The sequence below is a fragment of the Serinus canaria genome, chromosome 11 (genome assembly GCF_022539315.1).
Source record: "Serinus canaria isolate serCan28SL12 chromosome 11, serCan2020, whole genome shotgun sequence".
In the NCBI taxonomy this organism is placed as follows: Eukaryota; Metazoa; Chordata; class Aves; order Passeriformes; family Fringillidae; genus Serinus; species Serinus canaria.
This window is the reverse complement of record NC_066325.1, coordinates 12769705-12796956: the sequence shown is the minus strand read 5'-3', so window position 1 is coordinate 12796956 and position 27252 is coordinate 12769705. Positions and strand designations below refer to the sequence as shown.

Below are 27252 nucleotides of genomic sequence, written 5' to 3'. Positions count from 1 at the left end.
AACCCCAAAACCTATTTCACTTTCTGCAACTGAACTTACACTAAAAATATTCACAGTTCCTCTTAGTGGGTACTGATACTCAGAAGCATCTGCATTTTTCTTTCATTGCCAAATCATCTGACACAAATTCCTTTAAACCCACCTAAAACCCGACAAATTCTTTGTTCTAAAGAACAAAGCAACTGTTAAAGGAGGTTTCCTGGGAAACAGACACGATGGCAGAAATGGTGCTTTGCAGCCTTTCCCTGTGCCGAGCCCCATAAAATGCAGAGTTATTTAAAGTAATGCTAAATTATGGACGTTGTCATTAATTACCGATGAGGTTTCATCTCCTAAAGCAAGTGAAGACCAGTACATAGTGACTTAGTGTCACTTTCAGCCAGTGCCCAAGGAGCAGGCAGACAGGGACTGGGGCTTTGTTTTGTGAATCTCTTCTTTTTTCTGCTTTGCAGCACCAAAAAGCACCCACGTGGCTGTCACTCCAGAGGCTGCTGTGTGACTGCCGGGTACAAACCAATGCAGGTAACAATCTAAATTAAAAAGTGCATGCCTGAAACTAAGAAATAACTGCTCTGGGCTTGGGTTTTCCTTTCCTTTCTCCAATTTTAGTTTAACCATTATGCTTTAGGAAACACTTCTCAACTATCTGCCCCAGCTGAGAACTGCCACACTGAAATTAAATTCTTTCAATTCTACTGACCTGGCACTTCAGGGAAAAAAAAAATCAAGAAATCTAGAATTTGTCCTAATTTTCTTATACTTTCCTTTCCTATGGAAAAAGAGCCATGGAAGCAAGCTTATTTCCTACTTTTTCCCATCTCATGAATGCATTCTGGCTTCACCTTTGAATTATTAAACTACAAGAAAGCACTAGCTCACTGAACTATCATATGGCTGTGCTAAAGGGAAAGTTCAAAAGGAAAACTAAAGCAGTGAGTCAGCATGGGGAAGGCCACTTCCAGGGCTCCCCCTGAACTGCAGAATTGGATTGTGCAGGCAATCTTCCAAGAAGGGAAGGATTTTCCCCCTACAAACTAATGGGGGGAAAGTGGGGAGGGGGAAGGATAGTCTTTGCTGGCAAGTCAGAACTTACCAAGTTTCAAGCAAAAAAAAAAAAGATAATGAAAAACGTATTCAAAACAGGTCAGGTTCTGAAGTTTAACTGGAGCAGCAAAAGAAAAAGCAGAAAAGTGGGTAATGCATAAAGGACTGCAGAAGTGTAAGTGCACACACACAAATCTTGGTGTATCTCTAGTCTGATATTGCTTAAATGGCTTCTGCTATTGTTCCCAACCACCTTTGCTTTACCCTGCCCTGAATTTTGGTATTTCCAAAACATTATTCAGAACTATAATTCTGAATATTATCCATTTCTCAAAGCTGCAGCTTAGCTGCACTGCCACAACATTTGTCTTTTAAATTCACTTAGCCAAACGATGCTGCTTTTCAAAGGAGTCCTCCTTCATTTGCACTCAGCCAAGCATTCAGCCTCACTCGCACACCAAACCCCGTGCACGTAAAGATGCATTATTCATCACCCTCGTATGCATATGCACATTCCTCAGCAGAAGTCTGGGCAGACATTTTGTCAGCACTCCAAATGGCTTGGCCAGTAGACGCAGTGAATATCTAGGCAGGAGACCAAGCTGGAGAAACCCCATCAAAATACACTGTGGTGGAGTGGAAAGCATCTTGCAGTGCTTGGGATTTAAGGGGTATGAAGATATGCTACAGAGGGGCAGAACAGAAACCAAGAGGTGCCAGTGTCTCCATATCACTGCAGGAGTGTGCTGCTTGACAGCAGGAGTGGAAGAGCTTACAGCAAGGGTGGAAGAAAGAAAACCCTGGAATAAGGAAAAACTTGGAAAAAGACAAAGGAAACACCCTGGCACCTCATGGCACAGCAGTCATGACAAACACCTTCAGACCACAGGTGTTTGATACCTTGAAGACAAAACTCAGGCTTTCATCCCTTTCCAGCCCCACAAGAAGCACCTTTTAATCAGCTCTGGCTTTCCCTGACAAGAATGTGGCCAGGCTGGAGGACAAGGGGGAAACAGAAAACCTTAATGGCAAGTCCTGCACTAGGTTCTTTGAATGGTGAGCTTTGCTTGTTAATTGGTCTTATTTCCATTAATAATGTGTTGGTATTTCACTCTGCCCAAATTAGCTTGCCCAAAGCTTGAGAATTGGCTCGCAGGCAGACCGGCCCCCTGCTGCGTTTGGATCTGTGCCTTTTCAGCTGATTCTCCATCTCCAGAGGATATCAATTAAACCTCTACTATATTCTACAGGCTGTGTCTGTTTGTGTCACATACACACAAAAAACTTATTTGACTGGGACAAGGCTTTAGAAGAACAACCTGCTGTGGGGAGGTTAGATAACAGGCTTTTAACACAGTAGATGCATTTCAAACCTCTCAGACCTTTGACTTCTTGAGGCTAAGACTAGAATATATCAAGGATTTTAAATGCTCTTGAAATGACATACTGCTACTATGAAAGCTTTGAAACAGAGAGTGGAGTATTACTGAGTGATAGTGTACATTGAGTCTTTAAACACATTCACCAGAAACATTAGGAGCTGAGTTTTCTCCCCTCCTCCCTCACACGAATTTGATGCTTGGCATCTCAAGTTCCATGGACTGGGGGTAGCAGCCATTTGACAATGAAACACCAGAATAGGGGCTTTACCTGCTCAGAGCAGGTTATTAAATTACTTTTGCTAGCAGTTAACATCCACACTCCAAAAGGAAAACTCCATACCAGTAACTAGCACACAAATCAAAGATGTTAGAAGCTATCAGTGTAACTGCCAAGCCTTCAGATTCACATCCTAAAATAATGGGATAGCTGTTCTTAGTTTTAAATTAATTCAGTCTGCATTATTTAGCATTTCTAATATTGGAAAGCTGGACAACCTTGGAGAAGTCCCAGTAAAGTATCAGTAAAGTATTTTCTGGGGAAGACAGCCTCTATAAAAAGAGGTATGCTAACTGGGATTAACCTATATTTAAAAGAACAGTAATCAGAAAGGGACATTTCATTAACAATTTTAATTATTTCCAAATCCCTATACAGGTCATAGCACGTTAGCACCAAGGGCTTTTTTTATTTCAGTATACTTGCAGGTCATCCCAATGAACAAGTACTCATTTCCATGGGTGGAGAACATGACTATAAAAAATGTGTCTCTTTTTCAGCCTGAAAGCACAGCAACTTGCATCCCCCCACTCCCTAACCCCTCTCCTCTCAAGGTGAGCATTTTCATGGAGCACAGTGCAGCAGCAGTGATGTAACGTTGTGCTCCAGGGATCACAGCTGCTGTCTGATGCTTTCAGCTCAAGAGGAGCTGGGCTCCTAACACCCTGCAGGTAACTCTGCTTTGCTCTACTCATTTAACTGAAACATTTTATTTAAGAGAATAAACTGTGAAGGTTTAAATTGTAACAGAAGATAAGGAATGTTTTAAGATGATAGTCAGTATCTCTTTTGTTAAAAAAGGGGTCAGTTTTGCCCAAAGGATTTGGTCACTGCTGGATTAACCTGAACACTAGAGGTCTGAGCAGCACAAAATTCTAATCTGGTCTGCATGAGACAGCAAGATAAAAAGGAAAGCTTTTTGTTTGTTTGTTTGTTTGTTTATTTATTTATTTGGTTTTGCCAAGAAACCTGAGAGACTTCATCAGCCTCCTAAGAAAAGCCATAAATCCAGGCTAGCACACAGTGATAAGGGGAAGAGACATTCTAAGACCTGTGTGTAAGCACAACTGCACCTGAGAAACTCCATGGTGTCACATCACAAGGGTTTCCTGAAGCCCCCAGTGTGTTTTCTGTCCCCTGGGTATATTGACCAGGAATGTGTTTGTGACTAACTTTCCAGCCAGCACATATGTTGCTCAAAACACAGCTTCAGCAATAGCAGCTCCACTGCCTGTACCCATCAGCCAATAAAGAGAAACAATCACAAAGGTTTGATATTCTGCTAGACAATGCATTTTGCTAGTCAGAGTCATTCTAGAATCAAACAGGGATTTTATATTTCTCATTTTCACACAGTTGTAGTTGCAGAATATTTCAGAGGTGGTTTCAGCAGTGCTGGAATGCCAGCTGTGTACAGTGCTGTGCATGATTGTGCACAGCATTTAGTAAGACAGAGTTACCTCATTCTCCTGGGTGAAATCAAGAGCATCTTCCCCTGATGCAAGCAGAGAATGAAGAATCCTTTGTTTCACCTGTTCCCATTCAACCAGCATTGATTCTCGGTGATACTCCTCAGCCATGGCAAAAGTCTGTTGGTGAAGAAGAACAAGAGCTAAGGAACATACAGAAACACCCACCAGCCTACCTCTGCTATTAATAGACAGGCCCAAAAATGAAACAGAAAATAGCAACTACATTAATCAACCAGGTCAGAGCTAATGGTGTGCTGTGTATTATTTTAACAGCCTTCCTGTTCAGGTACAATGGGATTCAGAAAGTAGGTGTACATGGAATTAAGACAACTCTCACATACCCCCAGCTGGCAAAAGAAGGAAATTGTGTCTCTCCCATGGCATGGCAGTACAGGAATCTGAGCAGGAGGAAAATCAGTAAGCTTCCTTCTTTAACTTGGCAGCATACACACAAAATCCAGGTTCACCACTGATCTGTGTGGTTTGTTGAGACTTAACTTCTCTAATGACCACTAGCTTTTTGTGTCCCTGGAGGCTACAAAGGCTGACTTGCTCCATTCTTAACAAAGATGAGTGTTTATTGCCCATAATCATTTTCAGGTCTTTACCAGTGTGGTTCTTCTTTCAAACGACAAATAGGATAAAATAAAAATCAAAATATTAAGGGAAAATAAACCAGTGTCAAAGAATCAGGAAGTCTCTTTCATCAGGAACATAGCTTGGGAAAGTACACAGGAAAATCAAATCTCAAGATAAAATAACCTTTACCTTTAAAATGGCTGATGTGCTACATTGTCTTCAGATCCAATTGGGGAACATATGGGAGGAAAGAGCTTTTCCCTCAGTAAGGGAAATATTCCCTTATTTTGTCAATAGCATTAGGACAGAGAAGATGCTTCACTACCTTTTCTGTTATTGTTGGGGTGAGACTAACAGCCTCAGGTATACCACCACAGGAAATAAGAGACTCTCCACTAATTCTAAATAGAGAATAAGCTATACTGTGTCTTCTACTTCTTTCCTGTTCACATAGCTCTGTGCTGCAATGTACTTAACTAAATGTCTTGGTTGGCTAAGTTTTTCATTTCATTGCAGTTCACTGTTTAGACATTGTCAATTAATGAGCAAAACATTCCTCAGAAGAAAGAATTTTAAGAGTCAGTGACATTTGGCAAACATTTAATTACAGTGCAAGCATGCAACTAGAGCTTAAGATTTGTGTTTCTTTGTTGCATTATAAAATTCACTTTATACTTTCATGGCAGGATATAGGTTTTACCTGTACCTTCACTATAATCACAGGGTTTTAAATATGCTTCAATAGTTACAGATAATTTTATGTAATTGAAATCATTTAATGATGCTTATGTACTATTTCTTATAATTTGAAAGAAACACAGGCTCTGTTCTAAACCTGATGCCTTCAGGATACGTGGAGGGAAACAATCATAACATGAGCGCTAGGAAGTATGGAATGACATTTCCAAGGAGTTACAAGACAAACAACAGGAAGCATTTTTCCATGCTGCATAATTCAATTGTGAAAATCACTGTCCCAGAACATGACAAAAAGCGCAAATAGATTCAGAAACAGGATTAGATGAATTTCTTATCAGTAAACAAGTTGCTGCTCATATGATCTTCAAAACAACTATTTGTTTAGAGGTGAAGATACAGGAGATGAAGAGGGGAAAGCTAACTGCCTTTTTCTTAACAGACTAAGTACTGATCCCTTTCAAGGGAGGGAAACTGGACTCTGCAAACCTCTGTTTCTGTTTTTAGGCAAAAATGATGGTGCTTTCTTCCAACTTACCCTCCTCCTAGACTCTTCAATGGCAGACAGCAATGCATTATCTTTTTCATTCTTCAGGAATCCCTGTAGAAAAGGAGAAACAGAGCTTCAGCCAAAAAAATCAGCCTTGCACTAGCATCAGATACATATTGTAGTACTCAGCTCTTTCAGCTCTGAGAAGTGCTCAGAGCTCTCTCTGCAGTCCAGTCCCAAGAAGTTTAAAGGTCACTTTACTTCACCAAAGGTACAGTAAGATGCCCATCCAGAGCAATGTGAAAATGAAAATGCATTAATCCCCCCTTTTAATATGCATTAAATCCTAGTGAAATGTCCTGCCTCTATTCTCTTTTATCTCTCTGTCCCAGCACCTGCCTCCTCTTGCTCTCCATTTGAGGGAGCTAGGATGAAAGCTGGTAGGAGCGATAAGCCAAGATAAGATTGTTGGACTTGAGTATGCTAAAAAAAATAAAACACGCTTTGACTTGGCAGCTTCAGGCAGAAGTGGAGCTCTTGGAGGACCGATACAACTGTGAAAAAGAGCCTTAAAAATAGTCAGTTGAGGAAGGATGGAAATAACTAAACAGCTGGAAAGCATACAGAAAAAGTTTACCGCAGCTTCTCTCCACGAATACAGCTGGAGTGGGTAAAAAGGAAGAGTTGTATTTTTAATTCTCAGTATATGAGTAAATCTTAAAGAGGTCAGGTGTGTGTGAACAAACTGATTTAGATGAGCTGTTGGCTCCTTATCCCAAAGGTTACTTTTATAACCTATACTAGGAAATACAAAACGAAGTTTTAACTTTAAACAAGTAGCTGTGGGGTAAAATGCAGCAGCACACAGAGACAACCATCAGGATATGTTTATCACATTTTAACATGCGTATCTTTATTTTGAATTTTCACTGTTACATCACCAATTAAATAAATCAAGCTGATTTGTATGCCCAGACTTCAGCTTAATCATTATTCAGAAAAAGAAGCTTTTGTATCCCTCTGAAGTAATCAGCTATAAATTATCAAGTCCATTAAGTGCTATTATCTTAAAAGTCTGTATACTGACTCCACAGCTCTAAAACCAAAAGCTGCTAACAAACCCAGAGAGAGGGAACTCAGTGGACCATGCTTTATGCTTTTATAAAGAGAAAACACAGTTGCAGCATTGTCCAACTGCATTTGTCAGGAATTAGGACAATTTTGTGTCTTTTAGTCTCCCCATCTTCCTGCAAAGAATTCCTGCAGTGATACACAGAGATTTGGGCTTTTGGAAAAAAACATATCTATGGCTGGTCTTAGAAACTGCCCTGCAGCAGTAATATATACAACCACAAGTATCACAGAGTGATACTTAGCTCTGGGAGGTGAGGAGCAATGAAAATCTTCCCCATCTGAAGCAATCTGGCAGGACACTGCCGCATTGGTGCACTGCTTGCTTCCATCTCCCCAGCACCAGCACGTGAAATAAAGGGCATTGCACCCTCTCCTTCTGAAATATGTAGAACAAGCATGTGAGGTACATGGGACAGGCTATGACTCCCTTCAGCTGGAAATAAGAAGGTGACCCCTTTCTGTACACCAGAGAGAGAACAAGCTGCCATCCTCTGAGGGACGTGCGGTGCAGTTCCCCAGGAACAGCCCTGAATCACACACGGATGGGAGCGGTCACCCCCAGCCAGCCTATTCTTCATTTCACAAGCCAACAGGTCCTGCTTTATTTTTAGACAATGCCCACAGAGAAATCAGAGTTACAACCTGAAAAAAAGGAAGCTAAATCCAGATCCTTGCACACGTCTGGGGACCAACTATTACAGCAGCTGTCACTGACAAGGGTTGCCGCAGTCACCTAACTGGGCCAAGACCCAGCCTCAGCTCTGTGCAGGAGAAGGGTGGAGATGTGCCTTGCAAGGTTTAGACTTTTTTGCAAAGTCCTTCTACCCCTGCCTGCATGGGTAGAAGGACTTTGGGAGGACGACAGATTTTCTGGGTTCCTTTTTTTTTTTTTTATTTCACCACCATCAACCTAAAATGGAGAAAAATTGTCTGGGATTACAACCAGCAACGCTTCTAGACCTTCAGAGCACACACAAATACATGAACAGAAAAGACAGACCCCTCTCTGATGGTAGAGATCTGATGCTGCAGAGAACAGTGTATTAGCTGTATTCTAACAACACTGCTAATTTTACAAGCAAAGCCAGCCCACTGTCTCCAAGATGCAGACCTACAGTTACCTGGATGTGATGGAGGGTGTGAGCTTGCAGAGAGCCAGGATGCCTGGCTCCCTGTTTGCTCTGTGAGCACTGGACTCCTGAAAATCCCAAGAGATACTAGTCCTATCTTTCCTGCCCCTGGACTTCCCCTCTTTCCTTTCAGGGACGTGTGCACTAACAGGGACCTGCCTAGAAATGTACACAGCAATGATGGTAATCAAGAGGGTAATTTAAGATGTGCTTGAACTTCCCTTGATGTCAGTAAATCCAGGCTGAGTATCTTAATGAAACCACCCAGCTCCCAGAGAGTTCTACAAGGTCCGTTTAAGGGATCACATTACACCAAATGCCAGTTAGAGGATGATAATTGTCTTTTTCAATCTCAAAAACTACTTCTCTAGCAAAAGAAAATCCTAACATATTCCAAATAACATCTGTAATGCCTCACTAAGGAAAAATACATTTTAAAAAGGTTGCCCTATGTCTTGTGCTAAACATTATGACTCTAGCACGACAATTTCTGCTTCAGTTAATTACAGGCTAATTGTTAAACCTCTGAAGAGGGAGTTTCAGTAACTGATGCTGGAGCTCCTTTTACTGCTTGTGAGAGCTGCTTCTACTTACTTAGGCCAAGTAAGACCTCCTGGGGGTGTCACTCCTGGCTTTGGTGGCCAGAATTTCACTCGTTAAGTGAGGTGCGTCCGGCTGGCTGCTGGATTCCCTGCATTTATCGCATTGCCACCTAGTGGTGCACTACACTTTGATCACCAGACAGGATTTCACGGATATACATAAATGCACACAAATGTACCTCTGCTGCATGAAAAAGCAGAGCCCCGGAACAAGAACAGGCAGAAAGATGGCAGAGATGCACTTTACATCAGAGAACTTTTGTCCTCAGAAATCCCAGGTCACTTTAAGGGATCATGTATCTCTTAAGAAAGCTGGGCTGTGAACAGTGCTGGTTGTGCTCACCAGTTACATGTGCCCTAAAAGCTTTCTGCAATCCCAGAGGCAAGGCTTGACTTTGCCACGAACGCTGGCAGATGTAACGAGGATACAGAGGTGCAGCGATCAGCATGCACAGGGAGTGCACGGCCCTCAAAGCAGGAGCTGCCCTCTCAGGGGAGATGCTGCTGATTGTACAACGAGTAAGGAGACATTGCTTCATATTCAGCTTCCAAAGAGAAAAGTGGGAGGAGAACAGAGGAGACAAAAGGCTATTTCACAGAGGCAGATGGCAAAGATAGGAACAGCCAACACGAGCATTGCTGTAATCTCCAAGGTGAAAACCTTACCTTGCAGCTCCCCCTGCACAAGCTCTGCCAGTGCAGGGATGCCAGTGTACCCTGGATTTTGCTTGAAAATGAAAATCTTACTTCCCTGAGGCAGGTTTATGCAAAAAGCTCAGAGAGCCTTAATGTCACATCACACTGCCCTCCTTTAGTGAGCAGCTTCTGATTTTCCTCTCTTTTACTGTCTGACTCCCACACATCCTTCCTGCACCTAGTTTGGAAGGGAAGCAGCATAACTCTTCTCCATCACCAGTTCTTTGCAGAACTCACTGCTGAATGTTTCCCACACACCATTTGTACAATATCCGATGCGATGGTGTTTGCAAAACAGGGACTCAGGCATGGAAACACACCCACTACTCTCACACCTTCAGTTCCCGCTTCTCGCTTAGTCCTGCTTACACTTACACATCTACTGACTCTCAGCATCTTTCCTAAGCACATTCCAGATCCTCCTGGATCCCCTACACCTTGAATTTCAGCCTGATCTGACAGTCCCCCCTTTTTGCTGAAATCCAGCCTCACTCTGCTTCACTCGATGATGGTTTGTAGAAGTGGCCCCACAGTGGAAGGGCAGGACAGGAGCCCTGGCAGCCTTGCTCCACTATTATCTCTCATCTCAGACAGCCACAGACTGACACAGGCTGGTTTGACAGCAACCAGCACCTGCCTTGCTCCAGCCTGAATTCCAGCAAGAGCGTGTTCCAGTAGTTCATTATCAGTACAAAAGGGCACATGTGCACACACCAATGGTCTCTTTTTGACAGGAGAATGAAAGTCTCTTCCATTTACTGCAGTAAATGAGGTTAGTAAACTCTCCTGGCTGAGAGAAGATTCTTAATTACTTTCATCAGCCAGGCCACACTTTTAATACTTGATCTTAGTAGCCAAGCTGTCAAGAGAAAGCGAATGTTGCCAAATAGTATATTGAGGCTTTGGATGTTGACAGCAATGGGTACTTTTCCACTGGCACAGAAAGAAAGAAGAAAATGAAATGAACAATCTGGGACCATTTCAAGTCAATTGCTCTTTGATTAAAATATTTCCAAGTGCTGTATTTCCAGCAGATCCAGTGAATCCAGCAGGGACAGTTAAGAAAAATCACTCTGGCAAATCCAGGTGAAGTACCTGAATTTATTATTTCTACTAGCAATTCTAAGAAACAGTTTGCTAAATACAATTCTACTGAAAACATGGATACATCTGAGCCTGCTCCTGAGGCGGCGTACCCTGGCACAACCCTCCTGGCCATGTTCTCTCTGGAAACAGAAAATGAAGCAAAACTACCTGTCACTTTTAAAGTCTAAATTATTGTTTGTGCTGACACAAGCATCAGTGCTTGCTGGCTGGCTTGAAATAGGCCAAAGAGGGAAGAGTCATGGCCAACTACTGTATTCCTGAGGATGGGGACACACCAGTGTAGCACGGACAGTATTTCAGTCTATTCACTCTTCCTTTGTATGCGTGACACCACCATGTGGAATACAATATGGAAGCTTCCATAGGTCTTCCATGATTTGTTTTTCAGAAATCATCAGGGTTTTTGGGCTAAAGCCATGCAGATAAGCAGCTTCACTACACACTTTGGCCTGTGCAATACTGTGCCCTTCAAAGCAGCAAGGCAGATGCCCAAAGATCAGCTACCAAGCACAACGAGCCAAGAGCATTTGTGAAATTGGCTTCCTTCTTGGAGAGCTTCAGATGGCAAAACTGCTATAGGGCCAAAACAGACTGTGGGCAGAGAGAAAGATAACCCAAGGAAGGGTGATTCACCAGTCAGTATCACTTCAAAGCTGCATGAGAGGCAAGGAGTGCACCACTGTACACAGACCAAAAGGTCCACTGGAAAGGACAGTCTGACGAGTCTCACCCCATGGCTCTATACATTGTTCAGTTTAAGGATTTAGCAATACAAAATTTCCCTAGCCTAAGACAGCTGCACTTGTCAAACTAAAACATACTTTCAACTCAACTTCCTTACCATCATGTTTTGAGTGGGAAATCCTACAACATTTTTAATTCCCTGTTGACTGAACAGAAGAAGCAGGGAAAAACCAGAAGGCTTTAGAGTTTGATAAGACCTAAGAGCCGGTTGTTGCATCAGAGACTTTCAAAGCAACAGACGTGTTGAAACTGAAAAGGGAAAAGCACGTAGCAATAGCAAGAACACAAAATTGTCTTAATACAGCCAAACACCGGGCTTGGGGAAGATCTACTGCTCTGCTACCTGCCTTTGCAGGGGTCAAAGCACATCCCCCCGTGCACTGTGACTGTGCTACACAGTTGGAGCCAATACTCAGGCTCAGTTGGTTTGAGAGTCAAGCTAGGAGAGTTCTTCCCCACCCTGCAAGCCAATAGCATTTGAGTGGCAGTAAGTCATTAAAATATACAAAGCCTGGCTTCATCTCTGCTTCCTTGCGTGACTGGTAGTAATTTTAAAGATTACTTCAGGGTTTTTAAAGTGGCTTCCTGCTCCAGCAAAATCAAATTTTGCAGAGCTGCAATACTGTCTGCCTTTCATGCTGGAGAAAGCAGCAACCCGGGCCTCACCCCAGCAGCAGCAGGAGTCGATGCAGGCCAGGCTGGAGCCCATGTGCAAGAGGGCAGCTCCACTTGCCCACAAGGCTCTCCCTGGGGCTGTGTGCACCATGGAAGATGCACAGAACAGCCTTTCCCAGAGACAAGCACTGGGGCAGGAATGGGCCTCCCCTACCTCATCATCAGCACATGCTGATGCAGTGACCAGGTTTGAACAGAGTCTTTAATCCGTGTTACAGAGTGAGCCTTAAGCAAATATTTAAAAAGAGCTCTCTGCTGCTGGTTAGTGCCTGCAATGCAAAGATCTAGCACTCTTTTCTGTATTATTTTACCGGTTTAGACTGTTTGATCTGTGAAACTCATGCAGTTTTCACAGTATTCTTAAGACAGTATCCAGGAACATTGGATTTTGCTATGTTGGATAAATATTATTTCTTCTAGCCATGACAGGAGAAACTCAAACTGCCGAAAGAAGCATTCCTTGGGAAAATCACGGATCAGCTCTAACATAAGCAGGGGCAGATGGTGCACGCTCTTTGACTCTTGCTGGGCCTGTTTGAATCTGGCAAGTGAAGAGTGGAAATGTGTTCCTCCGACATACAGGCTTGAAAGGAAGAAATACAAACACCTCCTAGTGCTCACTTCAGCCAGGACACTATCCATTAAGCATGGAAGGCTTACACCAAACCATCAGTTAATATCAAACCATCAGTTAATACCAAACCATCCCCAGCACTGAGAGGCGTCACCACATCCCACACCCAACTGCAGCTGTCCAAAACACATCAGCAGCACATGGCCAGCAAGGAGAGCGTAGGTATCTGCAGTGAATAGACGCAAAATTTACCATGAAACATACAGGAAGCACAGCTTTATTATACTGGAAATGTCTAGAAAAATACCACTGCTCAGATTTCCTGCAGGAATATTGTGCCAGGCACTCAGCAGCGCCAAAGTCGAACTCTCTGCTTTGTGGCACTGCTTGTTCCATGTATAAATGGAGATCATCACTGCTGGCAAGAAACATGACTCTGCTTAATTTTAGTTTCTTCTAATTCAACACAGGATGCTCAGTGAGTTCATGCACTATGAGATTTCAGTATTTCATTTAAAACTGTACTTACACATGGCTTAACTCCTGACATAACATGAAAACTCATTGCAGCATTCCTGTGTACTTTAGATTTTTTTAAAATATGTCAGGGACATTTCCAAGATTTAACATATACAAGTGCAATTAAAATTAGTGAAGTAGGACATGTGTTTTAAAAAACACAATACATCAGCCATTGCAATTTATATACTGCTTACACAGCATACCTAATTATTAAAATATTAGTAATTATCCACACTATTTGTTCTGTCTTTCCCCTCCATCACAGTGAAACCCACAGAACTTCAATTACACAATTTAGTTTCTCATTCTCAGACTCTAAAAATTGTTGCCTTGTCATGTTGGGCTGTATAGTCCATGGGAATGCTGTAGGTTTTTTTCAAAGTCACAAAGACTTTAATGGCACAGGACTAAGATAATACATTTCTTAATTCAAAATCTTGAGGCAAAGTTGATTAGAATGAAGTTCACTTTCACATAAAATCACCAACCTCCACTGCACAGATCATTTTTGACAGCAATTGTTAATGCAACACAAAAGTAGTGTAAACAACAGTGCTACTGTTGTTTCTCTAGTCATCCTGTCTTTCTCCCCCAGCATAGACTAATTTTCCTTCTCCCTATAACTGGGAGTGATTCAACAATGATCCCAGGTCCTATCAAGGTACAAAGCACCAAGGAGATCTGTGCAATAACAAAACAGAAAGTCTAGAATAGTCCTAACCTGCTAAGAGGTCATGCAAAGAACAGGAGGAGTAACAATGAAAAAAAAAATCTAGAACTAGAAAGATATTACCATCTTTACATTCCTGAATATTTTGATCAGGAATATAAACATCTTTGTGTTTTATTAATTGAATAAACATAAAAATGGAAAACCAGAAAAAAAGTAGAGACTCTTGCCAGCCAACTGTGGCGATAGGACACATTACTCTAAAGGGAGATTGTTCAGCACCTGGTACATTACACCTGAAAACACCTCAGGATGGTGTTTCTGTATGTCTTAATCAAGACAAAGAAACCAAGATGTCACAAAGGCAATTAAACACAGCGCTATCTCACTTAGAATTACAACTTCTTTAGTGAGGGAATCTCTCCACACAGATCAGGCCAGCAGGAGCAGCAGCAGGACTCACAGAAAGCCCATCTCCTCTGGCACTGGCATCAGCACAGAGCAAACAGACCACACAATCTTCAACTTGAGCTCATTCATCAAGTTTCCAAATATATGGCTACCCATTTTTCTTGACATTTTTGAATGCAGAGGGATGACCTTAGTGTGGGGCTCTGCTCAGTGAGTGCTACAGTGAGTGGCTACAGCCTCTCCCCTGCACTATACAAGTCCTCTCATGATCCTGAATAAAAAATACAAGCCTACAAAAATCACAAACACATCAAGAGATCCACAATCAAAACTCTAGGCTTTGCCTCTTTTTTGGAATTTCAGTAAATTAAATTATGATGTAATTCCAGTGGGCTCGAGATCCACAATGCAACCCCACAGTAAAAGATTTATAGCATGCAAACGAAGATAAATTCTGATCATCCACTACAATAAGCCGTTATACCCGCCTCTCCGGTATCATGTTTTTTAAGGGAATACTGTGAAAAAAACTCCAGATTTAAATGATTTAATACCTTCATTGTACAGTCTTATCTAAGGCTGTAATGTAATACCTCTTGCTGGAAACATGCTCGCATCAGGCAGGACCCCCTCAAATCAAGGCATCGAAACCAATTTCACTGATGACGCCATTTTCTTATTTCTTTCGCTGCCATTTTAGCATCGTGGTTACTCCACATTTCCTTGAGAAGTAGCTGTGCATTCTCCCTGCTCTAAGAGGAAACCATGCTCAAATAACACGGTGACAAATGAAACCTGTATGCTGAATTTCTGCCTGTGTCATGTCCCTGCCTGGCAGGGGCAGGGACGAAGCACAGTTGCCACTGCAGACCACACCTCAATTCCCTGTACCGAGAGCTGGCGAGGAATCTCCTAAGAAGGTGCAAGCTGAGAAAGCAGCCACTGGAAATCCACGGGCACCACATGAAAAATTGATACAACTGAGGAAAGAGGAGTGTCCAGCTCTGTAGCTCTCTGAACCCCACAGAAAACACAGCCTAGTAAGGAAGTAGTTTGAAAAGAGAAGCAAAAGGCATAAAGGAGGCACACAGACAAGCTTGCAGTGTCTGCTGTTGGACTAACTGTATATTAGCATTAACATACAGGCAACCACAAAAACCCACTTAACCTGGCAGCAGAAAATTAATTTCTCAGTATCACATCCAAAAGCCAAACAGTCACCCCAATCAATCAATAAAGTATTCCTTGTCCCAAAATGACATTTCTGATGGATCACCAGCAAGAGGGGCAAATTATTAAACAATCCTGCTACTCATTAACACCCAGCCTCTTCTAATTCACTTCTAAAAATTTTATTGCAGTACTCCAGTCCCCCCCCCATCCCTTGCCCCTTGCTAAGTGCTTTATCCTTCTGCTTGTTTGACTGGGAATGAGTAACCTTGCTGTTTGCGTGAAACAGGGATGCTCTCAGGATTTTTTGAAAACCAAAACATGGTTGATATTTCCACATCTCTTCCTTCACTATTTCAGATGAGTTGAAACAGTTAAATGCCTTCAAGTTACTCTGAAACTGTAGGTAAAAAAACAGTAATGAAAAAATCGGTTCTCTTTACCTCCTCTGGATTCAAGTAGTGAGCCTGGCAGCACTGAGTCTGACACTGTCCCTGTTCTCAGGCTGACTCAAGCGGAAAGATTTTGGCTGCTGTGCCCCCATCCCACAGCTGAAAGCCTGCGTACTGCCTCCCTGAACCTTCCTGAGGAGCATGAGTTATCTTTCTGCTCCATGAAAAGAAAAGCCAAGCAGCATCTTTCAGCCTCCATCTGCATTTCAGAGCGAGGCAGGCAGCGAATGCTCATTGCCTCAAAGGGACAACGCCTGCTTCAGACATCAAAACCCTGTCAGCACTGCGAATGCGACAACCAAGTTACACCGGGATGCACATCCTGAACCAGCAGAGGCGGCTTACCCCAGTGCTGTACCTCCACAAAAGGGGTTCCTACAACATTTCTACTGCAGTTTGAAGTCTATCAGAAAAACCCATGCAGGGAAAGAAAACCTTTCCGAAGTTAAATTTACTTTATTTCGCTGATAGTGGCTCACACGACAAAGAGACAAGATTACATTCAGTGTAGTGTGAAGAATGCAGGCTTTTTTTTTTTTATACCCACTGGAATGTCAAGAAAATGTGCAAATTTGAAGTTCAGCCCTCTTAAATAACATGAGATGATTTGGCAAAATCATCCACCTGAGTTAAAAAAAAAAGCCCAAGTTAGCTACCCCATTTTTCCTCAGTATTTGTAAATAAATCATAGCTATTCTGTTCACCTAATAGCTATTTTCAACATAACACCTTATCCCCTAGGATAAATATAAATATTTTACTGACAGTGAAAGCTAGCAATTTGGAGTTCATACATGTCACGATATCTTTAAATCCTCAATTTAAACATGCCATGGTCTTTAGAAATGGTTTTTCTTTACTACATTACTGATACATTTCACAAAGTTAATTATTTAAATTACTTATGAATTATTAATTACAGATCATTAAACTAAGAAACAGAAGCCTGGAATATGCCTGTTATAATTATATAACTTATATTTTAAAATGTTAGACATTAAAGGGCTCAGAGAGAAAAGAATACACTCAAATTCTTTGCTGCAATAAATATGTTAGAATAAACACTTTATCCTTTCTCAGCTTATTTCTCTTATTGTGTAATAAACCTAAGGTTTAAACTTTCCAGACTTGGGGCATGAGACCGGTGTGCTGAGGATACACCACAGACAATAGGTTTCCATTTTTCTCCTCTGGCTGTACTCCACCCTGGCTAAGGAACTGTCTAGCAGTGCATGCCTTTATTTGCACCTTGCATTAACAAGGCACACAAGCTTTTGGACTTTAATGTAAATTAAATGTCAAGTGCAGATGCTGCCAACAGATATCATGGAAAACCCTGCTATAAGAGACCTATCGCTAATTATTCTTTACAGTGGCTCAGTCATTTTTTCATACATTAATTTATGGAGCTTAGTTGAAGTCTGTCTCCCACCCACTTCAAACAAAGGAAAATAATTTACCACACTGTACTAACTGCAAGGATAACTGAGCCGTCTTGCATATGGGGTCAGTGGATATGGGATGGTTTCCTCCATGTTTTTACACAGGCAAATCACACATTTAATTGTCTTTTACTTGATTTTTTGCTGAGCTGATTTTGTGGAAAGACCTCCCTTTGCACAGGTAATCTGGTTGGAGAGAGGCAACTTTTTGGCCATGCTATGCCACTGTTCCGTGTCTTCCCTCGGAGTATTTCTCAGTTGATAAAAGGAAGAGTGCCGAACGTGGCACTCAGGCACCTTGATATTTGGGGAGGGAGCCTCAAAGGAGACAAGTCGCTCTACTGCAAGAGTCCAGGTGCCATCCCAGTACAGTATGTTTAATAAAACTGCTTCCTTCCATATACAAAAATAGACTGAATGAAAAGAGAAAAATCAACCCACCCTGTACTTTTGTCCCATACCAAAGCCAGGCAGAAATCCTGGTTGCATGCAGCCTCTAAGTCCCCAGATCTGGGAGTATTAAATGAGCTGCCACCCACCCAGCTAGTCACGGCCACCACACTTATATAAATGTTAATTCCCCGACCGATTCCCTTTACTATGACTTTACTGGATTAACCCTTTTAGTAATGTATCCTACTCACTTGAAAGATAGGTGGGACGTAGGCTACAAACTCCAGTTGACTAAGCAAATATGCTTTACCACCTCATTTAAAAAATTAACAGAAAAGAAGCAAATCTCCACATATCTTCATTTGCTCTGAAAGAACAGAAATATTTTCTCTCTTATTTTTGTCTTACACTTGAAATCCTTACTTCAAAATAAGATTAAAGAAAGTTTAACGTTCCTTCTAAATAAATCATAAGTGTATCTGTAAGAACAGGGGAAACAGAATGGACCAACATCTCTGCACCACAATGAAAAGCAGGAGGAAAAAAAATCATAATCACGTAGCATCTTTATTTTTTGTTTAATATACTTCCATAGACTTTTCATAGCCTAGGGAAGAGAAAACAGGAATAAAGGCATGCAGAAAGTTACGCTACTGTATTTCTGCTTAAATGAAAAGCAAAGTCAGCAATGTCAAGAGGGTCTTTAAAAGGCAACACAAATGAAACCCAAAGCAGACCCTGGACTGCCCCACCCAACAGCTGCTCTAGCTAAGAACATTGGAAGGTAAAGGCACAGACCTTCCCATTTCTTTTCTGTGAGCAAAGGACCTTTTCTTTCTCCAAAACTACCCACCTGTTCTCTGTCACTACTCACTTACAAATTAAAACAACCTGCAGCAACAGTACAAAGAAAAACCACCATAAAAAACACCTGAAGGAAAACTCTCTCTTATCAAAGCAAGCTTTTTACCCTCATTTTATAGATTTTAAAAGACAGACATTCCTACCTGTAGATCTCAGTACTGAGGAGTTACAAACCTGTTAATGCTGGCTGTTAACTGCCACACTTCAGCTGCCTGGTATTTAGGCTTACACAGCTGTATCTATCTCTATTAATGTTCAAGTATTCTCATCTTAAAAAAATATATATATAAATCAAACCTGCAAGTCCTGAAATGGCTGAGACAGTCAAGAGTCCAGCAAGACAATAAGAAAGCAGCTGCTTTCCACGGCTGAACACCACTGCCTGTAAAGCATCTATATATTTTTTCCAGTGGTGCTTTATTCAAATTCTAGGAAAAGCATCAGTCTGAAACCAGTAACTGATGGGAGTAACAGTTTATAGGTTACAGAAGGATATTTTATTGTTAACGGACTGTACCATGTAGGAATTAGGAGGGGGTGAGGCGGCAGGCAGGCAAGAGGAGAGAGATGCTACTATTTTTTTTCCCGAGCCGCTGCAATTACCCTGATGTGAATTTTTGATGACTTCCGACATATTGCATGGTTAATAATCGTTTCAGCTGTCATGTTTGGTTAATGTGGAAAATGCATTTGCTGCATTGTGATGCAGCACTCCAGCCACAGATTGTAACAACAGTTGTGAAGCTATTCCCTTAACTGAGCTGCATGAATTTGCACATACCATGAGGCTGAAATAAATGGTAGTTTGATTTTTATACAGCAACTGAAAGCTTCTGCCATTTTAAACCTGCAGAGCTGTTGGTACAACTTGTACAGGCAGATAATTTTACTGCATATTAATTGCTGTCAATGCTCTTTAAAGGGGAGCTTTGATTCTCCATTGTTTTGCTGTGTTTGGTTATTCAGCAGTTAAAAGACTGAGATACTATTTATGTTAAACATCTCACATTTTTGTAGCTTTACACAGGTTATTTAATTGTAAGCATATATACATCAATGAAACTGTCAGCACTACAGAAATGCAGCCTTGTTATTCATAAAAGCTCAACCTACTTCTTCCTCCATATGATATTTAAGAGTGTGTGTATATATAACCTTGTCTTACAAATGATTGCACATGAGGTGGGAAAATAAAATGATTGCATGTAAGGGGTGAAAATATGCTGCTTAGAATAAAATAAAGAGAATTTTATTTGCAAAGTACCACTTCTTCACCTGCGCTTTAAACATCAAATGGAAAAGTATAAGGTTACATAAATACTCGCGTGTGCCTTTCACTGTCACCAAGAGAAAAACAATGCTGCAAGCAATCATGTAATTACAAGAGGAGATGTAAAACAGCAGAGATGAAACCCTGCTAAGAGCCAGTCACCCGATGATTAAAGTCAGGCCAGTGTATTCCAGCAGTCAGGTGATGGTGCCATCATTACAGTGCAGAAAGCCACAGAAAAATCGAGAAACAGACCACCCCCATCTTCAAGAAAAAAAATTAGAAGCACCAAAGAAATAAAGAATGCACTTGCTAATATGCCAAATGTACAACCATGAAAAAGCATTTCACAGAATGTGTGTGCAACACTATCAGGAAGTTACTGTCACAGGTCCCAAATGCACATTTAACCCACAGTGCCAACCCAGCTCCAGTCTGCAAACTGCTGGTGACACTCCTATATTAAAAGTTCATTCTTTTTAAATTCCAGAACAACAGCCCTGCTGCCACATCATTTCACAGTTCAGTAATTCTGCTCACAAATGCACATCTTCAATTTGCAAACACACACATGCAAAAAAATCCAGACTTTGTATGTCTATGTTTTAACGAAGAACAAAAAGCTATCAGGAGAGTGTTTTACTGTGCATGAACACCTGACATACCTATAGAATCACCACCAATTCATTATTTCCACTTCTGTTTAAATCAAAACAACATTGCAATGTGTATGTTAGAAATGAAATATCAGAAAATATGGTGCAGGGCATTTTATATGTAAAAACAGGAGTCTCTGAATTAACATTGTACTCTTTGGTTTGGGAGCAATTCCCATTAACAGGGTTATGCCTGCAGAAGGTGCTCTGTGGCTCAGGCTCACCTACTCCAAAGGCATCGTTGCACCTTGCACAATTCAGAGTTTTGCAGGTGGCAGAGTGATGTCTTAGAGCGTGTTTTGGCTTTGAAATTAATAAACTTTATCTTAAAGGTGATTTTCATCCAATGACTGCAAGGAGCAATCCCTCCCTGCTTGTGACCAAATCAGCACTGAATATCTGAATCCTCCTACCGGGCATTTCATGAGTGGAGAAGACAGGTCCGAATCCAACATTCTTAGAGGAAAACTGCAGTCACTTTATTGCAGGGAAAATTATTGATCACAACCAGCTACACCCCATAGTGCAGACAAAGGTCCCTTTTAGGAGAGGAAAGTTAATACACTTCAGGGATAATTTAACTCTGGCATTCCTCCTGCATTTCTGAGCACCCATGTCTGGCACCATCGCTGCCGATGGGCTTGCTTCAGTAACTTGCCACTCACCTCACACACACTGCTCTGGTTTTGATGGCTTCTCCCCCTACTTACCTCTAGTCTGCATAACCCACTAGTGGTGCAGAGACACAAGCACCAAGGACACTCAGAGCTTTTGCTTCCTAGCCAAACTCTAAAACAGGTAAAGGTACCTGGAGGGACAGTTGACTCTTTAGGATAGACAGCAGCCTCCCAGGGATTTCAGCAGCACAATCATCCATCTGGAGCTGCTAGCCACAACTTTAAAGATGCTGCTTTTCTCAAGAGACATTCTCTGCTATTTTCTGGCGATATAATGCTACTGCAGAAGCTCCTTGCAACTGCAGATCTATGCATTACAATCAGCACAATTATGTATCTGTACTTTGTTTTACATAGTGCATTACCAGGGAAAGCCTTCCTGGTGTAGCTCAGCACAGCACTGTCTCCTATTACCTATGGATTTCTTAAAGCAACAGCTTTGAAGGACGTGAACAGAAACTGCCCACCCCAAATGGCTGTTAGTGTAAACAACTGTGAGTGCTAACCCAGCTAAGATGTCGGAGCTGCTATCTGTTTCACTGGCAATCAATTTAGTGGAGCGTTCAGTCAGCTCACGCATCAATCACTTCTGCACTCTGATGTGACTGTGGGAGGAGAAGAAGGAAAACTACTGTTCAGGGCTGCTGGGCCCCAGCTAAGAAAGACTGTAAAAGTCTTCCGAGTAGAAAGCATCATATCTCTAAGAGAATGACAATGCAGAGAGAGCACAGAAGCCACTGGCGTAAGAATATCCTTCTCTGGGTCACGATCATTCCCTCACTCTATCTCTGGGTGTTCACAATGACCTCCTGCCTTGCTAGGTAAAGCTTCATCTCTGGAGTGAAGTGATCTCCTTGATCACAACTACCAAAAAATCAAAAGATGCAATCACCCTTACCTTAAAAAAAAACCAAAACAACAAAAGCACCAACAAACCACAAAACATGGTAGCCCGCAATCAATGATACCATCTCCTTTTCCTTCAGTCTTGCACTGGACAGGGATAAGGTGGAGAAGAGGCCCAGCATCCCTGGATCTACTCCTGTATTAGTGCTGCTTTGAAGCTCTACAGTTTCAATCTCTGCCACTGCCGGTGAGCATTAGCCAGCAAAATTGAGAGACATTGCTGGCAGTGAGTTGTAACAGTGATGGGTAGCTCCTTCCCAAAATTTCTTCTCTGCTTAATCCAGCACTGTAGCAGCAGCAGCAAATACTGCACTGTCATACTGGCTCTGGAGAAAGCCTTAAAGCATTAGCTGGTCCTCTCTGCAAGGCCAGCAGGGTGATTTTCCAGCATTAATGACAGGCGAGGTCTCTTCCTCTGTCTTCAGCTCTGCACACTCATCCTACCCCTTCAGAAGGATGCAGAAAGAACAGCCAGAGAGTTCGGGAGTCAAATCCAAGCAGGTTGTGGTGAAGAAAAGAGAAAGAAAACCCAGGCTAACATTTCAACATCAATACAGTTATGCTCACACACAAGCACAGCAGAGCAAAAGGTCAGGTTGAGTGGGCTAACTTACAGGGACTAAGACAAATGAACCATCCAGAGTCAAAACAAAAACTAGAACAGCCAAGTGACCAGCTCCAGTAACATCCAGTATCACCATTACAGGAGCCATCCACCTTCAAGGGAAAAACCACCATAGCACTCATTGGGAGTTGCTGGCTTGTTACAGAGCTCAAAGGACACCTGAGTTTCAACACAGCTTTAGAACTAAATTTCTACCAAACAAGAGGCAGGATGTAAAGGCAGAGAGCAGGAAACACCCCTGAGAGAACTGATTGAGGACCAGGCAGATACAGGGGGAAGTGAAACAAATCGGGTAAAATTAGAAGAGTGCTGGTCGTGAGCAGGGGAGAGGTGGGGGGAGCCCAGCCAAGCAGAGAGGATTAGCACCAACACTGGCAGTGCTGTTACTGCCATCCACACCCCAATTACTGGTATCATTTGTCCGGATGAATGGAGAACTTGCACTCAATTCGGCAATTTGACAGGGCGTCACTGAACTACCTCACGTCCATATTTATCCAAGAGGCAAGTGCAGGAACCAGTTTTAATTAGAGCCTGTTTGACAAAGAACCGAGGGTATTACCCATGCTCTCACCATCAAGTGATAATTGAGATGTAATCGTTTAAACAAAGAGCAACAAGTGTCCATTTACCCAAAGCCATTGTTAAATATCCACTAGGAGATTATTTTCAAAATTATAATGTGCCATGAATATGCAAACCACTTTCCATCTTTAGCATTGAAAAGAATAATCACCTTTAAAAAAAACTCACACCACCAAAAACCACAACTGAAAGCCAAACAGCTATTTTGCAGCAGAATTTGAGGAGTGTTTTAAACATGCCAATGCTAATTTAAAAGGAGGGGGGAGAGAAGTGATGGCTCTGCTTTAGGGCCATTAAACTCTGTCTGGAAAGCCCTCTTTTGAACAGCATTAGCCTGCTCTAAGTCTGTAATTATGAGGAGAATGTGTTAATTTTTAATTCAGATTGCTAACCCCTTTTTTATGTACAAACCCTGCATGTCAATCCTTCTTGCAGATGACTGTAAGCACCGACATGACCAAATTCAACCCTCGGTGGTAAAAGCACGCTCTCCCTGGGAGGTTTGGCACCCTGCTTTGGAAAGCAACTCAACCTCGTAGTGAAATTTTATAAAACTGTCACCTCAGCATCGTGGCAAGCAAATCCTCTCGACCCACAGCCTATTAAACCAGAACCATATGGCCACTGATATTCACACCTTCATTTCAGCATTCTTCTGTCTGGCTACTGAAATTCTAACACAGCTTCACGGGAAGCTGAATTCCCACGTCCCTCACATTCCCAAACACAGGGAAGCACAGGATGAGGAAGTTAACCTAACACTGCCTAGAGGCCCACACCAAGTTAATAGCTGTCAAACACTAAGCCCATCTTTCATCTCTTCTGACTCCTACTGATGCCAGCAATCCACAGAGGAACCTGACTTAAGAGCATGCTTTGACACAGTCCAGCAATGAATTATTAACTCCAGCAGAAGCCGCAAAGCGTCAGCTAGGAGCAAACATGAGCTTTCTATCATGATTAACCAGAATGCAATTATCAATGCTCCTGCTTCTCACAAAATGTCTCCAAATTCCCCATCACAAAGTCCAAAAGACACCACACAGAAATGCACATCCACATGCATGAAAGCAGAAACAATTCTGTGGTTTCACCGTTTTTTCTTCAGGGTTATAGTACCAGTTGTGAGTGGTCTGAGAGACAGCAGTTATACATGGACTTGCAACACTAATAGAAGAGTCATATATGCAGAACCAAGTCCATATTTTTAATTTCCACAGCAATTCAATCCACCTTGGACTGGATAAAACACAGTCACAGAAACTTGCCTTCAGATTTAGAACCATCCTTGGCCATGTTACACCACACAGCACAAGCCGTATGCAGCTCAGGGCCAGACTGGGCACACAGAAGCAGCTGTGGCTCCCGGCCTGCTCACCAACAGTAGAAGATGGATACATTCACCCCTTATGATGATGAATACTACGCAAAAGGGCAGCCCAGCCTCCTTCTGAAACGCATGGGCCCACTCTGCCAGCTGGGTGTAAGATATGGGTCTCCAGAAGCATTCCCACATTCAGGAAGAACAACTCACTCAATTCTCTGCCAGAGAGACAGCTCCCCATATTAAAACACAAGGTGCCAAGAGGCAACAAACACTAGTGATGGACCTGAAAAGACCTGCTGAATCCCAAAATGCAAAGGATGTTCGCTTGGAATGGGGTGCCAAGCCATTCTGAAATTAGTAGAGAAAAGCCAGGATGAAGACAATATTTTAGGATTTTTTTAGATGAGAAGCTAAATTTTTGCCTTTCCTTTAATTACAACCACCAGCTCTTAAGAAAGTGGCATTAGAACTGCTGGCCAGCATGGAAAATGAACACCCAACAAGCACACAGGTTAAAGTGAACAACAGCAGTTGTATGGCTGCTTTGTAAAACCATCCTTGCATTTCTCATAGTGACAGTACAACTGAAATCAGTATTGGCATCTCAGCGGGCTTAATTAGAAGTCAGGTCTACTCTATTCTGGTCTTTATACTGTGCTCATTACATTAATATCCAAGGGCCTTCCAGTCCTGCATTAAGTGACATGACTAACATCTGTCACTGTTGTTTGTTCTCTTCTCCATTTCCTGGAGGAGTGGAAACACAGTGTTCAAGCAGATCACAGAATACCCAGAGACTGGGAAGGGAGATTCCTTCAGCCCTGGCTCACACAGAGCATGGCCATGTCTGCTTGGTTAATGGTTTTATATCAGTCATCAGCAGAATGATTAAGCAGCTATACATATTAAAACCACCAGGTCTCCTCCCAGCAGCACTTCCATGCAGGATTGACATGACTGGAGGACAAACAATAATCTGTCCTTTGTGGACCAAATTAAGTCATTTGGAGTTTCATCATTTCATTTCTCTGCCTGAACCTCCTTGCCTTGTCATCTTACATTAGATAATGCTGAGGATACAACTTCCAGCAGAGCAAACAAAAGCGTCCATCTGTTGAATTTGACTTAAAGGGCCAACAAAGGTATGAACAGCTTATCCTACCCTTAAATCCCTTACAAAAAAACAGATCTTAAAAGCTAGAGAGGTTTCACTTGGCTATCAAAACTAAAAGACAGTAATTATTACTTTTGTACTCGCATGCCTTTCACCTTTCACAATGATCATCCATCTATATATCTCTATCCTGATGCTGAAAAGTACTTATGTCACCATTTCTTCCGAGTTATAACCCAGTAATTCTTTACAAAGACATTGTGAGGACACTAAGATAGCTAGAGAATGGGAAGAGCTAGAAGGAAAAGAAATGTGAGGGATTGAATCTTAGACTCAAGATGAAGGATTGGCAATGGTATATGTCATAAGGTCAGTTAGCTGGAGTTGGGCAGATGCTTCTAGTAAAAGCAAATGCCTAGAGAAAGGTCAAACTCAAGAATATAAACTTAGTAGAGATTGGGAAACAATGGGCTGCAGCGGACGACGTTCACCACCACCTTCCCTTCATTTGTCCATCCAGACCTTCAAAACTGAAGGTAACAGAAGCCCACTGGAACTGAGTCACCAGCTGTTAGATCAGAAGAAAAGCAAGGACTCATTCCAGGCAAGTGAGGGGAATGCACAGAGCTTTCATTTAATGCAATGTGCATAGCCATACAAAATGGGGATTAGTCTTTCACAAAAAAAAGAACAACCTTTTCAAGTATATAGATAAAGAGACTCTCAGGAAGGGACAGAGGCTGACTCAGAAAACTATTAAAACGACAAAGTGACTTTCAAATGGAGGTCACTAGTTCAAACATGAACTAGATCAGTAGTGGCCAAGACTAAAGCATCTAAAGACTGATTAGTGGTGTAAACACAAATGTCTTGTTAATCTTCCTTGAGCTCCTGCTACATAGGAACCCATACTGCAGGATCCATGCAGAAAGCAATGCAGGATTTACTTTTTGTTCAGCCCCAGAGGAACAGTCAGAGCTCAGGTGGGTACCCACAAAGTGCCTGTCCCTAGTCAGTGCAGGAGTGAGACAGGCACTGCTCCATTTGCTTAAAATGGCTAACTTATTCATTCTGGTTATGATACTCTACCACAGTGGGCTTACATGTTTGTTGGTGGATACATATTATCAGATATTGCACTGAACAACACCCACATAGCAGCTATAAACTAGCATTAAGATCACACTGCAGGTTTCCGGTACTATTTTGTCAGAGAATTTTCCTGTGAAAATACTTTGCTGATTCACTAATGTCATACAGCTTATATATTCATGAAAAACAGACCACCAAATGTCATTTATCCTTTCCCCCAACATGGCTCAGAAGAGGCTCCAGTTATCCCTAGAGATCTTGCAGCACTGCAGACTCAGATGTATATTATGAGAAGCCTTACTGCAGAATATCCTTCCAGAGGACACCCAAAGAGGGAAGACAGGTTTCCAAAACATGCATTTCAGTAATGAAAAGCAGTAAACACACAATGTTTACTACTCAGGAGGTACATCCAGTAATGCAGCTGCTTTAACTTTGGTCATCAAGCACAACTTGGGTGTCTCCCATCTACCT

At 42.0% G+C, this 27252-nt stretch overlaps 1 protein-coding gene across 5 annotated transcripts in view; it reads right to left on the bottom strand.

Annotated features, from left to right (window-relative positions):
* NUP93 (nucleoporin 93) overlaps positions 1-27252 on the bottom strand; it is a 76514-nt gene that overhangs the window by 22372 nt on the left and 26890 nt on the right. For all 5 annotated transcript variants that reach the window (XM_018914630.3, XM_009090664.4, XM_018914629.3 and 2 more), the window contains 2 exons: positions 5989-6051; positions 4164-4292 (listed from right to left, as the gene is read on the bottom strand). In XM_018914630.3, coding sequence (XP_018770175.1) covers positions 4164-4292; positions 5989-6051 — 192 coding nt within the window. The remainder of the gene's footprint in view (positions 1-4163; positions 4293-5988; positions 6052-27252) is intronic.